The 14,609-nt window shown below is 37.6% G+C and overlaps 1 protein-coding gene across 4 annotated transcripts in view; it reads right to left on the bottom strand.

The window, feature by feature from the left end:
* The window catches only part of PHF8 (PHD finger protein 8), a 98,489-nt gene that overhangs the window by 27,653 nt on the left and 56,227 nt on the right, over positions 1-14,609 (bottom strand). For all 4 annotated transcript variants that reach the window (XM_030850151.3, XM_030850153.3, XM_060292437.2 and 1 more), the window contains one exon: positions 8,017-8,112. In XM_030850151.3, coding sequence (XP_030706011.1) covers positions 8,017-8,112 — 96 coding nt within the window. The remainder of the gene's footprint in view (positions 1-8,016; positions 8,113-14,609) is intronic.

The raw sequence follows: 14,609 nt of genomic DNA, 5'->3' as shown, positions 1-14,609 counted from the left end.
TGAGAAAATATTTGAAGAAATTAGAGTTGAAAACTTCCCTAATATGGGAAAGGAAATAATCAATCAAGTCCAGGAAGCACAGAGAGTCCCATACAGGATAAATCCAAGGAGAAACACGCCAAGACACATATTAATCAAACTGTCAAAAATTAAATACAAAGAAAACATATTAAAAGCAGCAAGGGAAAAACAACAAATAACACATAAGGGAAACCCCATAAGGTTAACAGCTGATCTTTCAGCAGAAACAGCAAGCCAGAAGGGACTGGCAGGACATATTTAAAGTGAAGGAGAAAAACCTACAACCAAGATTACTCTACCCAGCTAGGATCTCATTAAGATTTGATGGAGAAATTAAAACCTTTACAGACAAGCAAAAGCTGAGAGAGTCCAGCACCACCAAACCAGCTTTACAACAAATACTAAAGGAACTTCTCTAGGCAAGAAACACAAGAGAAGGAAAAGACCTAAAATAACACACCCAAAACAATGAAGAAAATGGGAATAGAAACCTACATATCGATAATTACCTTAAATGTAAATGGACTAAATGCTCCCACCAAAAGGCACAGACTGGCGGAATGGATCCAAAAACACGATCCATATATATGCTGCCTACAAGAGACCCACTTCAGACCTAGGGACACATACAGACTGAAACTGAGGGGATGGAAAAAAATATTCCATGCAAATGGAAACCAAAAGAAAGCTGGAGTAGCAATTCTCATATCACACAAAATAGACTTTAAAATAAAGACTATTACAAGAGACAAAGAAGGACACTACATAATGATCAAGGGATCGATCCAAGAAGAAGATATAACAATTGTAAATATTTGTGCACCCAACATGGGAGCACCTCAATACATAAGGCAAGTACTAACAGCCAAAAAAGGGGAAATTGACAGTAACACATTCATAGTAGGGGACTTTAACACCCCACTTTCACCAATGGACAGATCATCCAAAATGAAAATAAATAAGGAAACACAAGCTGTAAATGATACATTAAACAAGATGGACTTAATTGATATTTATAGGATACTCCATCCACAAACAACAGAACACACATTTTTCTCAAGTGCTCATGGAACATTCTCCAGGACAGATCATATCTTGGGTCACAAATCAAGCCTTGGAAAATTTAAGAAAACTGAAATTGTACCAAGTATCACTTCCGACCACAAGGCTATGAGACTAGATATCAATTACAGGAAAAGATCTGTAAAAAATACAAACACATGGAGGCTAAACAATACACTACTTAATAACGAAGTGATCACTGAAGAAATCAAAGAGGAAATCAAAAAATACCTAGAAACAAATGACAAGGGAGACACGACAACCCAAAACCTATGGGATGCAGCAAAAGCAGTTCTAAGAGGGAAGTTTATAGCAATACAATCCTACCTTAAGAAACAGGAAACAGCTCGAATAAACAACCTAACCTTGCATCTAAAGCAATTAGAGAAGGAAGAACAAAAAAACCCCAAAGTTAGCAGAAGGAAAGAAATCATAAAGATGAGATCAGAAATAAATGAAAAAGAAATGAAGGAAACGATAGAAAAAGATCAACAAAACTAAAAGCTGGTTCTTTGAAAAGATAAACAAAATTGATAAACCATTAGCCAGACTCATCAAGAATAAAAGGGAGAAGACTCAAATCAATAGAATTACAAATGACAAAAGAGAAATAACAACTGACACTGCAGAAATACAAAAGATCATGAGAGATTACTACAAGCAACTCTATGCCAATAAAATGGACAACCTGGAAGAAACGGACAAATTCTTAGAAATGCATAACTGAATCAGGAAGAAACAGAAAATAAGAACAGACCAATCACAAGCACTGACCAATCACAAGCACTGAAATTGAAACTGTGATTAAAATTCTTCCAACAAACAAAAGCCCAGGACCAGATTGCTTCACAGGCGAATTCTATCAAACATTTAGAGAAGAGCTAACACCTATCCTTCTCAAACTCTTCCAAAATATAGCAGAGGGAGGAACACTCCCCAACTCATTCTACGAGGCCACCATCACCCTGAAACCAAAACTAGGCAAAGATGTCACAAAAAAAGAAAACTACAGGCCAATATCACTGATGAACATAGATGCAAAAATCCTCAACAAAATACGAGCAAACAGAATCCAACAGCACATTAAGAGGATCATACACCATGATCAAGTGGGGTTTATTCCAGGAATGCAAGGATTATTCAATATATGCAAATCTATCAATGTGATAAACCATATTAACAAACTGAAGGAGAAAAACCATATGGTCATCTCAACAGATGCAGAGAAAGCTTTTGACAAAATTCAACACCCATAACCCTCCAGAGAGTAGGCATAGAGGGAAGTAACCTCAACATAATAAAGGCCATATAAGACAAACCCAGAGCCAACATCGTCCTCAATGGTGAAAAACTGAATGCATTTCCACTAAGATCAGGAACAAGACAAGGTTGCCCACTCTCTCCAGTCTTATTCAACATACTTTTGGAAGTTTTAGCCACAGCAATCAGAGAAGAAAAGGAAATAAAGGAATCCAAATCAGAAAAGAAGAAGTAAAGCTGTCACTGTTTGCAGATGCCATGATACTATACATAGAGAATCCTAAAGATGCTACCAGAAAACTACTAGAGGTAATCAATGAATTTGGTAAAGTAGCAGGATACAAAATTAATGCGCAGAAATCTCTGGCATTCCTATACACTAATGATGAAAAATCTGAAAGTGAAATCAAGAAAACACTCCCATTTACCACTGCAACAAAAAGAATAAAATATCTAGGAATAAACCTATGTAAGGAGACAAAAGACCTGTATGCAGAAAAGTATACAACACTGATGACAGAAATCAAAGATGATACAAATAGATGGAGAGATATAACATGTTCTTGGATTGGAAGAATCAACATTGTGAAAATGACTCTACTACTCAAAGCAATCTACAGATTCAATGCAATCCCTATCAAACTACCACTGGCATTTTTCACAGAACTAGAATAAAAAATTTCACAATTTGTATGGAAACAAAAAAGACCCCGAATAGCCAAAGCAATCTTGAGAATGAAAAACAGAGCTGGAGGAATCAGGCTCCCTGACTTCAGACTAGACTACCAAGCTACAGTAATCAAGACAGTATGGTATTGGCACAGAAACAGAAAGATAGATCAATGGAACAGGATAGAAAGCCCAGAGATAAACCCACGCACTTATGGTCACCTTATCTTTGATAAATGAGGCAGGAATGTACAGTGGAGAAAGGCCAGCCTCTTCAATAAGTGGTGCTGGAAAAACTGGACAGGTACATGCAAAAGTATGAGATTAGATCACTCCCTAACACTATACACAAAAATAAGGTCAAAATGGATTAAAGACCTAGATGTAAGGCCAGAAACTATCAAACTCTTAGAGGAAAACATAGGCAGAACACTCTATGACATAAATCACAGCAAGATCCTTTTTAACCCACCCCTTACAGAAATGGAAATTAAAACAAAAATAAACAAATGGGACCTAATAAAACTTCAAAGCTTTTGCCCAGCAAAGGGAACCATAAACAAGACCGAAAGACAACCCTCAGAATGGGAGAAAATATTTGCAAATGAAGCAACTGACAAAGGATTAATCTCCAAAATTTAGAAGCAGCTCATGCAACTCAATAACAAAAAAAAACAAACAACCCAATCCAAAAATGGGTAGAAGATCTAAATAGACATTTTTCCAAAGAAGATATACAGACTGCCAGGAAACACATGAAAGAATGCTCAACAGCATTAATCATTAGAGAAATGCAAATCAAAACTACAATGAGATACCATCTCACACCAGTCAGAATGGCCATGATTAAAAAATCTAGAAACAATAAATGCTGGAGAGGGTGTGGGGGAAAGGGAACACTCTTGCACTGCTGGTGGGAATGTAAACTGATACAGCCACTATGGAGAGCAGTATGGATGTTCCTGAAAAAACTACAAATAGAACTACCATATGACCCAGCAATCCCACTACTGGTCATATACCCTGAGAAAACCATAATTCTAAAAGAGTCATGTACCAAAATGTTCATTGCAGCTCTATTTACAATAGCCAGGAGATGGAAACAACCTAAGTGTCCATCATCTGATGAATGGATAAAGAAGATGTGGCACATATATACAATGGAATATTACTCAGCCATAAAAAGAAACGAAATTGAGCTATTTGTAATGAGGTGGATGGACCTTGAGTCTGTCATACAGAGTGAAGTAAGTCAGAAAGAGAAAGACAAATACCGTATGCTAACACATATATATGGAATTTAAGAAAAAAATGTCATGAAGAACCTAGGGGTAAGGTGGGAATAAAGACACAGACCTACTAGAGAATGGACTTGAGGATATGGGGAGGGGGAAGGGTAAGCTGTGACAAAGTGAGATAGTGGCATGGACATATATACACTGCCAAACGTATAATAGCTAGCTAGTGGGAAGCAGTCGCATAGCACAGGGAGATCAGCTTGGTGCTTTGTGACCACCTAGATGGGTGGGATAGGGAGTGTGGGAGGGAGGGAGACGCATGAGGGAAAAGATATGGGAACATATGTATATGTATAACTGATTCACTTTGTTATAAAGCAGAAACTAACACACCATTGTAAAGCAATTATACTCCAATCAAGATGTAAAAAAAAAAAATACCATGATACAGACTGCGTGTTTTCAACCCAGTATCATTCTCCCTTTCTTGCTTACTAATAAAAACATAATTTTGTGGAACAACAATGTACCTAACTAAAAACTACACTTCTTGGCCTTTCTAGCAGATAATCTTGGCCATGTGACACAATTTCAGCCAAAGAGATTTTTTTTAAAAGTAGAACTTAAAGCAGCCATCTTGCGACCCTGAGGGGATAAGCACTCACTAAGGATGCCTGAGAGGTTCCTATTACTCATAGGCAAAGACTATTGTTAACTATATGCTCAATGCCTGTGAGGATTCATAAACAAGTACTCTCGCATATGGCTGGTGGTAGCGTAAACTAGTAAAACCTTTCTGGAAAACAATTTGGCAATACATACCAAGAACTTTTAAAACATTCACATTTACAAACTGTAGTGGCAAGAGTGTAGGGAAATAAGCACTCTCATGCATTGTTTGTGGGAGTGTAAACAATCTCCAACATGTAATTGTTAAGTGAGAAAAGTAAAGCACATGACATATGTAATGTATGTCTCCAATTGAGTTAAGAAGGGGAAAGAAAATATATACATGCATTTACTTGTATATGAATAAACTACGTCTAAAAGGATACACATAAAATTGGTAATAGTGGTTGACTCCAGGTGGGGAATTGGAAGGCTGTGGAACAGGGGTGGGAGGGAGACTTTTCACTGGATATCCTTATATACCTTGGCCCTTTGAGAGTTTCATGGGAATCTATCCTAAGCATATAAATAGAGATACAAACACTTACATACAAAAATGTTCACTCCAAATGTTACCACTAATTGTAAACACTTGGCAATCGGCTAAATGCCCTACATTAAAGAGGTTAGGTAAATTAGGTATATCCATGGGATAGAATATTTTGTAGCCATTAAAATGTTATTTATAAATAACGGCACAGGGATATGCTTATGATATAATATTAATTTAAAAGGCCAGATATATTTACTGGTTTTGAACTTTTACAGTCAACCTCTAGTCAACATAGAGTATTAATTACAAGTCAGTGGTAACAACCTTGACAATATAAACAAAAAAGTACAGCTTATAGAAGGCTGGAGGAAGAAAGAAAGAATAGCAGCACTAATGTCCGTATCTTAGAAAGTGGGTAATCAAGAGAGACTGACAAAAGCCGATGGGAGGACAAACAGTGGTTAAGTTAATAAATCAAGGGGGAAAGGGCGGGGGGTGGGATGAACTGGGAGATTGGGATTGATATATATACACTATTGATTCTATGTATAAAATAGATAACTAATGAAAACCTACTGTATAGCACAGGGAACTCTACTCAATGCTCTGTGGTGACCTAAATGGGAAGGAAATCCAAAATGAGGGGATATATGTATATATGTATAGCTGATTCACTTTGCTGTACAGTATAAACACAATATTGTAAAGCAACTATACTCCAATTTAAAAAAATCAAAAAAAGGTTAATAAATCAAGAAATGGTGGTATAAACCCTATTATCTTGAATTTTGGAGGCAACTACAAGAAAAATGAAAATGACAAGGTTGCCTCTCAGGCAAGGGATTGGAAGTAGCAAAAGCAGAGGCAGAAGACCATTGCATTTTATCCTAAACCTGTCTGTACTATTTGGTTTGCTACCAGATATACACATTATTTTGATTAAAAGGCAAAAAAAACTTTTAAGTAGGATATATGACTGTGATTTCAACCATAAAAAGAAAAATGCATAGGAAAAAAGACTAGAAGGAAATATATCAAAACGTTAACAATGGGGCTTCCCTGGTGGCGCAGTGGTTGAGAGTCTGCCTGCCGATGCAGGGGACACAGGTTTGTGCCCCAGTCTGGGAAGATCCCACATGCCGCGGAGTGGCTGGTCCCGTGAGCCATGGCCACTGAGCCTGCGTGTCCGGAGCCTGTGCTCCGCAATGGGAGAGGCCACAACAGTGAGAGGCCCGCGTACCGCAAAAAAAAAAAAAAAAAACAAAAAACCTTAACAGTGGTTGCTTCCGGGTGGCAGAATCATGGGTGATTTCTTCTTTATACTTTCCTCTATTTTCCAAATTTCCTATTATGCTAAAAAGCCAGAAAGTATAGGAGATAATAAAATCAGAAAATAGGCCTGAAGAAAGAAAAAAGAAACATTTGCTGATTGACTCACTAAGAGAACACTTTTCAGGACTGCCCTGCCACCCCATTCCTCCAATCCCAAGCAAATACCAGAAAGGTCAAATAAGGCTGGGTGGGGACAGCACGCCCTTTATTTCCTGGGGAACCACAGGGGTACTGCGATGCCAGCACCCTCTGTGGCAGACTGTTGCAGTAATGGCTCTCAATTTGCTCACATGTCCTTGTGTGCATAGGAAAACTTTGCAGTTCCCACTCCCAAGAGATAGAATCTATTTCTCCACTTTTGGAATCAAGGCTTGGCCATGTAACTTGCTTTGGCAATGGGACAATGGAAAACATGACACAACAGAGGCTTGAAAAGTGCTTGCATATTGGGCTTGTCCTCTCTTGCTGCTGGACACCCTTCTGCTACCTTGTGAAAAAGCTTAGGCTGGCCTTCAGGTGGGTGAAAGACCACATGGAGAGAGGCCCCAGACACCCCAAATTAGGTCCTGGACACCTGAAGGAGATATTTTTAGACCATCCAGCCCCAGGCAATCTGGTCCAGACTAGAACAATAGTTCTGCCAACCTACAGAATCATGAGAAATGATCAACCATTGTTCTAAGACACTAAGTTTTAGATAGTTTGATTCAGCAAAAGCCAACTGACATACCCTCCAATGAAAAAACCACCCAGCCAGGGAGATGAATAAAATTCTTTTATTACCCTCTAAATTCCATATTCATCTCAAAACTCATTCATTCTTCCCTCCTCAGAGATGGCCTCTCAGCCAGTACAGGTAATAATCTAAGGAGTCTTGGGCCTTGTAGAGCTCAACAGTTAGCAGAATTTCCCTCCTTTGACAATATTATTATCAAAGGGCTGGGATGATGGTAGCAGAATGTTCTCAGGAGCCTTAGACTGCTTGCTGAAATCTGCTCAAGGTCTTCCTCTTTTCATCTCAAGCCATGTAATATCAAAAGCAACATGCTCCATTACCTCTGATTTTGCTGACCTGAGTGCACGAACTCTGTGTCTTATTGATTATTTTTGCTCCAGCACCTAACATGGTACCTGGCATACAGCAGGCACTCAACAAATGTTTGCTGAATAAACAAATGAGTGTCTTCCTATATTAAATGTCCCACCTAGCCAATGGGACATATTTTCCCCCCAACCACCCCCACAGAGTTTAAGGACAGAATACTGGATCACCTTTAGGACTCCATGGAGCATCATCTGAATTCTTCTTTTTCTTGGGTCGAGATTTCAAAGCAGGGTCATCATCGTCAGATTCCAGGGAAGGGTAAACTGCAGTGAGAGGGAAAAGCAGGGTAAAATGAGATCTCATCCAGAAGGGTGATGACAGAATGATACCTACCTGAGCGCCTCCCACCCCCCTACAAGTGGACCCTTTACTTAATCCATACTCAACTGTAGGAATTCTTGAATATGCCACATACTTTTCATGTCTTTCTACTTTTGTACCCTTGCTGCAAATGTCCTTCTCCCAGCATCACCTAACTCTGATTTCACTCACCCAACATCCATTTAGTGAGTAACTTCATGAGTTAATGACTGTACAAAATTCAGCTTTAGATTCACATCCTAAAGAAGCCTTCCCTCTTCTCTTAATCTCATTCAGATGCGTCCTCAACTCTCCACAGTATTCTGTGCATACCTCTATTGGAGTTGTTATATAGTATTTAAGAGGTGATTAGTAAATGTCATCCCCAATTTACTGTGAGGGCAAGGATATGTATTATTTGATTTTAAACTAAGGGAGCTGAACATAATGAAGAGTGGGTGCTCAGTAAGTGTTTGCTGAATTAATGGAAAAAGAAATGGTTCACACATTCACACAAAGGAAACAAAAAGACCACTTAGGCTGAATTGGGAACAAGATTATTATAACTGAATGATGCGAATGACAAAACACACATATATAAGTATTTCAACCTATATAAATACATAGAAACATCCAGTTTTATCATACACATGCAACACCTATACAGTTTAATAGGAAAATGGTCTAGAAAGGTCCTACTGATGAGGTCAAACTCTGCTACTGCTAAACCTAAAAGAGAAGCAAAGTGAGAGTGAATATTTCCTCCTAATGACTACTCCCATTCCTCCTACTGATCAGCTTCAAACTTCTCTAGAATTCTACTTCATCAGAGGAATCCAGTCTCCCACTTCCTTCTAGAAGGGTCTCTCTGTAGGAAAATGAGTCCATTTTTCAGGCCTGCCTCCTTCAGCAAAGAAGTAAAACACCTCTTTGACTCATTAAAAATTTTTTTTTGAATTTATTAATTGTCCCTAGAAAGAAATGACTACTGGTAACAGTTGTTTGAGAAAGGTTCCATCCCTACTAGACTAATGGCTGTCAATGTTATTTTGTTGGGTTTGAAAGGTTTTTCCACCTAAAGGAAAGAAGTGTAGTATGGTAGAAAGACCTTGAGTCTCAGGATTAGACAATTACTTTGAAATCCTGGACTGACCCACTAGCTTAGTAGCCTAGGAGAACTGTAAGTCTCACTACCTTCACCCATAAAATTGAAATAGTAGATGAACCTGCCTTGCAAAGTTCTGAGGATTGAGAGATAACAGGTATAAAGTAACATACAAAAGGAATTTCATTCTAAGGTTCATGTCTTATTCAAGATGGAATAAGATGTAGATAATAATTAATTTTAGACATTTAAAGAAAATACAAGTTAAAATACGCATATTAAAAATACAAGGGTAGGGCTTCCCTGGCGGTGCAGTGGTTGGGGGTCCACCTGCCAATGCAGGGGACATGGGTTCGTGCCCTGGTCCAGGAAGATCCCACATGCTGCGGAGTGGCTGGGCTCGTGGGCCATGGCTGCTGAACCCGTGTACCGCAAAAAAAAAAAAAAAAAAAAAAATACAAGGGTGGGAGGAGTGATGCCTCCTCCAAAAATGATGGAGTTGGGAGCTCCAAGGATCTGTCCCTCCACTGAAGCAACCATTAAGCTGTCAAAAACTACAATAATCAGCTTTTTGGGGACTCTGGAATCCAATCAAAAACTTATAACAACAAAGGGGATGCTTAACAAAGAAAAAGCCTGCTTAATTAAGGCATTTAAGGAAAATTCTGTCAGGAAATCTCAGCTGACTGCTGAGGCAATGGAACAGATGCTTCGGTGACCACACACAACAAGGAACACAGTATTTGCAAATCATTTGGAAAGTCATTAAATAAATAGATAACTGTAGCTCACCATAAGCAACAACAGCAATCTCTAGGGAAGAAGGAAGATATGACTTCCAGAGTTATCACATTATAATATTCAAAAGGTCTAGGTTTCAAACAAAAATTATAAGGCATGCAAAGAAACAGGAAATTATGTCCCATTTACAGGAAAAATATTGATAAAAATTGTCCATGAGGAAGCTCAGACATTGGACTTACTATACAAAGACTCTAAATCAACTGTCTTAAATATGATCAAAAATAACCATGTCTCCGGAAGCAACCTAAATGTCCATCAGCAGAGGAACAGATGAAGAAGATGTGGTACATATATACAATGGAATATTACTCAGCCATAAAAAGGAACGAAATTGGGTAATTTGTGGAGACATGGATAGACCTAGAGAGTGTCATACAGAGTGAAGTAAGTCAGAAAGAGAAAAACAAATATGGTATATTAACACATATGTGGAATCTAGAAAAATGGTATCGATAATCCTATTTGCGAAGCAGAAATAGAGACACAGACGTAGAGAACAAATGTATGGATACCAATGGGGAAAGAGAAAGGGTGGGAGGAATTGGGAGATTGGGATTGACACATATACATTATTGATACTATGTATAAAATAGATCACTAATGAAAACATACTGTATAGCACAGGGAACTCTACTTAATGCACTGTAGTGACCTGAATGGGAAGGAAGTCCAAAAGGGAGGGGATATATGTATATATGTATGGCTGATTCATTTTGCTGTACAGTAGAAACTAACACAACATTGTAAAGCAACTATACTCCAATAAAAATTAATTTTAAAAAACTGTCCTTTGAAAAGATCAATTAAATTGATAAGATGCCAGCAAGAATGACAAAGAAAAAGACACAAATTACTAACATCAAGAATAAAAATAAAAAGAATAAAAAATAAAATAACATCAGATAAAAAATGTCACTAAAGACTTCACAGATATTAGAAGGATAATAAGGGAATACTACAAACAACTCTATGCTCATAAATTCTACAACTTAGCTAGAACGGACCAATTCCTTGAATACCATGAACTATCAAAACTCACCCAAGATGAAATAGGAAACCTGAATAATCCTATATCTACTAAAGAAAATAAATCCATAGTTAAAGCCTAAAAAAGAAATCCCTAGGCCCAGGTAGTTTCACACAAAAATTCTACTAAACATTTAAAAAACCCCACTAATTATACATAATCGCTTCTAGAAAACAGAAGAGAAGGGAACATTTCCCAACTCATTCTTTGAGGCCAGCACTGACTGCCCTGATACCAAAACTAAAGACAGTACAAGAAAAGAAAATTATAGACCAATATCCCTCATGAACACAGACACAAAAATCCTCAGTGAAATACTAGTAAACCAAATCCAGTAATATATAAAAAGAATAATACACCATGAGCAATTAAGGTCTATCCTGTGATTTCAATTCTGGTTTGATATTTGAAAATCAGTCAATGTAACCTACCATATTAACAGACTAAAGGGAAAAAACCACATGATTATATCCACTGGTGGAATAAAAACATTGGGAAAATTCAATATTCATTCATTTAAAAAAAAAACTCTCAGCAAAATAGGAATAGAAGTGAACTTCCTTAACTTGATAACCTATACAGATAATATCACAATAATGAAAAGACTAAATGCCTTCCCCCTTAGATTGGAAACAAGGCAAGGGTGTTAGTTCACTCTCACCACATCGTGCTTGAAATCCTAGCCAGAACAAAAAGGCAAGAAGGAAAAAAGACATACAGATTGGAAAGAAAGGAATAAAATTGTACCTACTTGCACATGACATGATCATGATCATCTAGACAAAAAAATACCAAGAACATACAAAACATTCCTAGAACTAATAAGTGAGTTACCAAGGTTGCAAGATACAAGGTCAACACACAAAAATCAATCATATTTATATATACTAGCAATAAACAGTTGGAAACCAAAGGTTAAGAAAGGTACCATTTACAGTATCTCCAAAAAATACGCAACTCAGGGATAAATCCAACAAAAAACATGTGTAGAACCTGTATGCTGAAAACTATGAGACACTGATGAAAGAAACTTTTTTAAAGAGTAAATATGGAGGAACATACCATGTACACAGATTAGAAGATTCAATATACCTAAGGTGACAATTCTCTTGCAGTCCTTGTGTAAAACAGTTTGCTGGTCCCTCAAAGAGTTAAACACAGAATTATCATATGACCCAGCAATTCTACTCTTAGGTATATGCCCAAGAGAAATGAAAACATGTGTCCACACAGAAACATGCACAAAAATGTCTACAGCAGCATTATTCATAACAGCCAAAAGGTGGAAATAACCCAAATGTCTATCAGCAGATGAATGGATAAATTGTGGTATAACCATACAATGGAATACTAAGTCAACCATAAAAAGCAACAAAATACTGATACAGCCTATAACTTGGATGAACCTTAAAAACATGGTAAGTGAAAGAAGCCAGACACAAAAGGTAACAAACTATATGATTACTTTATATGACATATCCCAAACAGGCAAATCCATATGGACAATAAGCAAATTAGTGGTTACCAGGGTATGAGGGGAAGGGGGAGCATGGGGAACAATTACTTAATGGATCCCGGGTATTTTTCTGGGCCCATGAAAATATCTTGGAAACAGAGGTGGTGGTTGCACCACATTGTGAATGCGCTAAAATGCCACTGAACTGTACACTTTAAAATGTTTAATTATATGTAATGTGACTTGTACCTCGATAAAAAATGAAGATCACAATTCTCTCTGAATTGATCTATGTATTTAACACAATTCCAACCAAAATCCTAGCAGAAATTGTTGTGGATTCAGACAAACTGACTCTAAAATTTATATGGAAAGGCAAAATTGAAGAAATCATATTACTTGATTTTAAGAATTAATAAAGCTTCAGTAATCAAGATAGTAAGGTATTGACAAAGAGATTGACACGCAGATCAATGGAAAAGAACAATTCAGAAACAGAGCCACACAAATATGGTCATTTGATTTTTGATAAAGGTACAAATGCGAGTCAATAGAAAAATAAAATAAAAAATAGTCTTTTCAAGAAATGGTGTTGGAACAATTGGACATCCATATGCAAAAAAAAAGGTGAACCTCAATCTAAACATCATACCTTATGTAAAAATGTAGTCAAAATGGAACATGGATAGAAATGTAAAACCTAAAACCATAAAGTTTTTAGGTGAAAAAAAAGGAGAAAATTGTGCCCTGAGTTTACAGAAAGAGTTGTTAAATAAGACACTAAAAGCATAAGCCATGAAAGATAAAACTGATAAACTGGACTTTCTAGAAAGTGAAAGTGTTTACTTTAAGAAAGTCTTAAGAGAATGAAATACAAGCCACAGACTGGGAGAAAATATTTGCAAATCATTTATCTGACAAGAGACTTGAATCCAGACTATATAAAGAACTTTCAAAGCTCAACAGTTAAGAAACAACCTAATGTTTTAAAAGGCAGCAGTTGTTCAAAGTGTCTGTTTAGACATTTCAAAAAAGAGTATATGACTGGCAAATAAATACATGAAAAGATGTTCAACATCATTAGCCATCAGATGAGCCACTAAATGAGATATTGCTACACACCTATTAGGATGACTGAAATAAGTATACTGACAATACCAAGTGCTGATGAATATGCAGAGCAATTAGAACTCTCACACATTGCTGGTGGGAATGTAAAATGGCACAATCACTGGAAAACAGTTTGGCAGTTTCCAATAAAGTTAAAGCATCCACTGCTCACGTTGTTCAGGAATCCCATTCCTAGGTATTTATCCTAGGGAAATAAAAACTCATGTTCACACAAAAGCCTGCATACAAATATTCACAGCAGCTCAATTCATAATCGCCCGAAGCTGTAAACAATCCAATGTCCTTCAGTGGGTAAATGGATGAAGAAACTGTGGTAGTGGGACTTCCCTGGCGGTCCAGTGGTTAGGACTCTGTGCTTCCACTGCAGGGGGCATGAGTTCAATCCCTGGTCAGGGAACTAAGATCCCACACGCCACATGGCAAGCCAAAAAAGCCCAAAACAACAAAACAAAACTGTGGTAGATCCATACAATGGAAAACTATTCTTCAACAAAAAAGAACAAGCTATTGATATGCAACAACATGGATAGAATCTTAAAGGCATTATGCTAAGTAAAAGATACCAGTCTCAACATATTACATACTGTATAATTCCATTTATATGACATTCTGGCAAAGGCAAAAATCACAGTGATGGGGAATGGTGGTTGCCAGGAGTTAGGGGTAGAGGGAGGGCATGACTACTAAGGGATAACATAAGGGACTCTGGAGGGGTTCTGTGTTCTACTCATTGTGGTGGTGGTGATGGTGGTTACAAGAATCTAAGCATGTGTATACCAACAAAGCCAATTTTACTTAATGTTAATTTAAAAAATAAACCCTTTATCGGGCTTCCCTGGTGGCACAGTGGTTGAGAATCTGCCTGCCGATGCAGGGGACACGGGTTCGTGCCGCGGTCCGGGAAGATCCCACATGCCGTGGAGCGGCTAGGCCTGTG

The sequence above is a fragment of the Globicephala melas genome, chromosome X (genome assembly GCF_963455315.2).
Source record: "Globicephala melas chromosome X, mGloMel1.2, whole genome shotgun sequence".
Lineage (NCBI taxonomy): Eukaryota > Metazoa > Chordata > Mammalia > Artiodactyla > Delphinidae > Globicephala > Globicephala melas.
The sequence above is the reverse complement of the archived record's forward strand: the minus strand, read 5'-3'. Positions and strand labels throughout refer to the sequence as shown.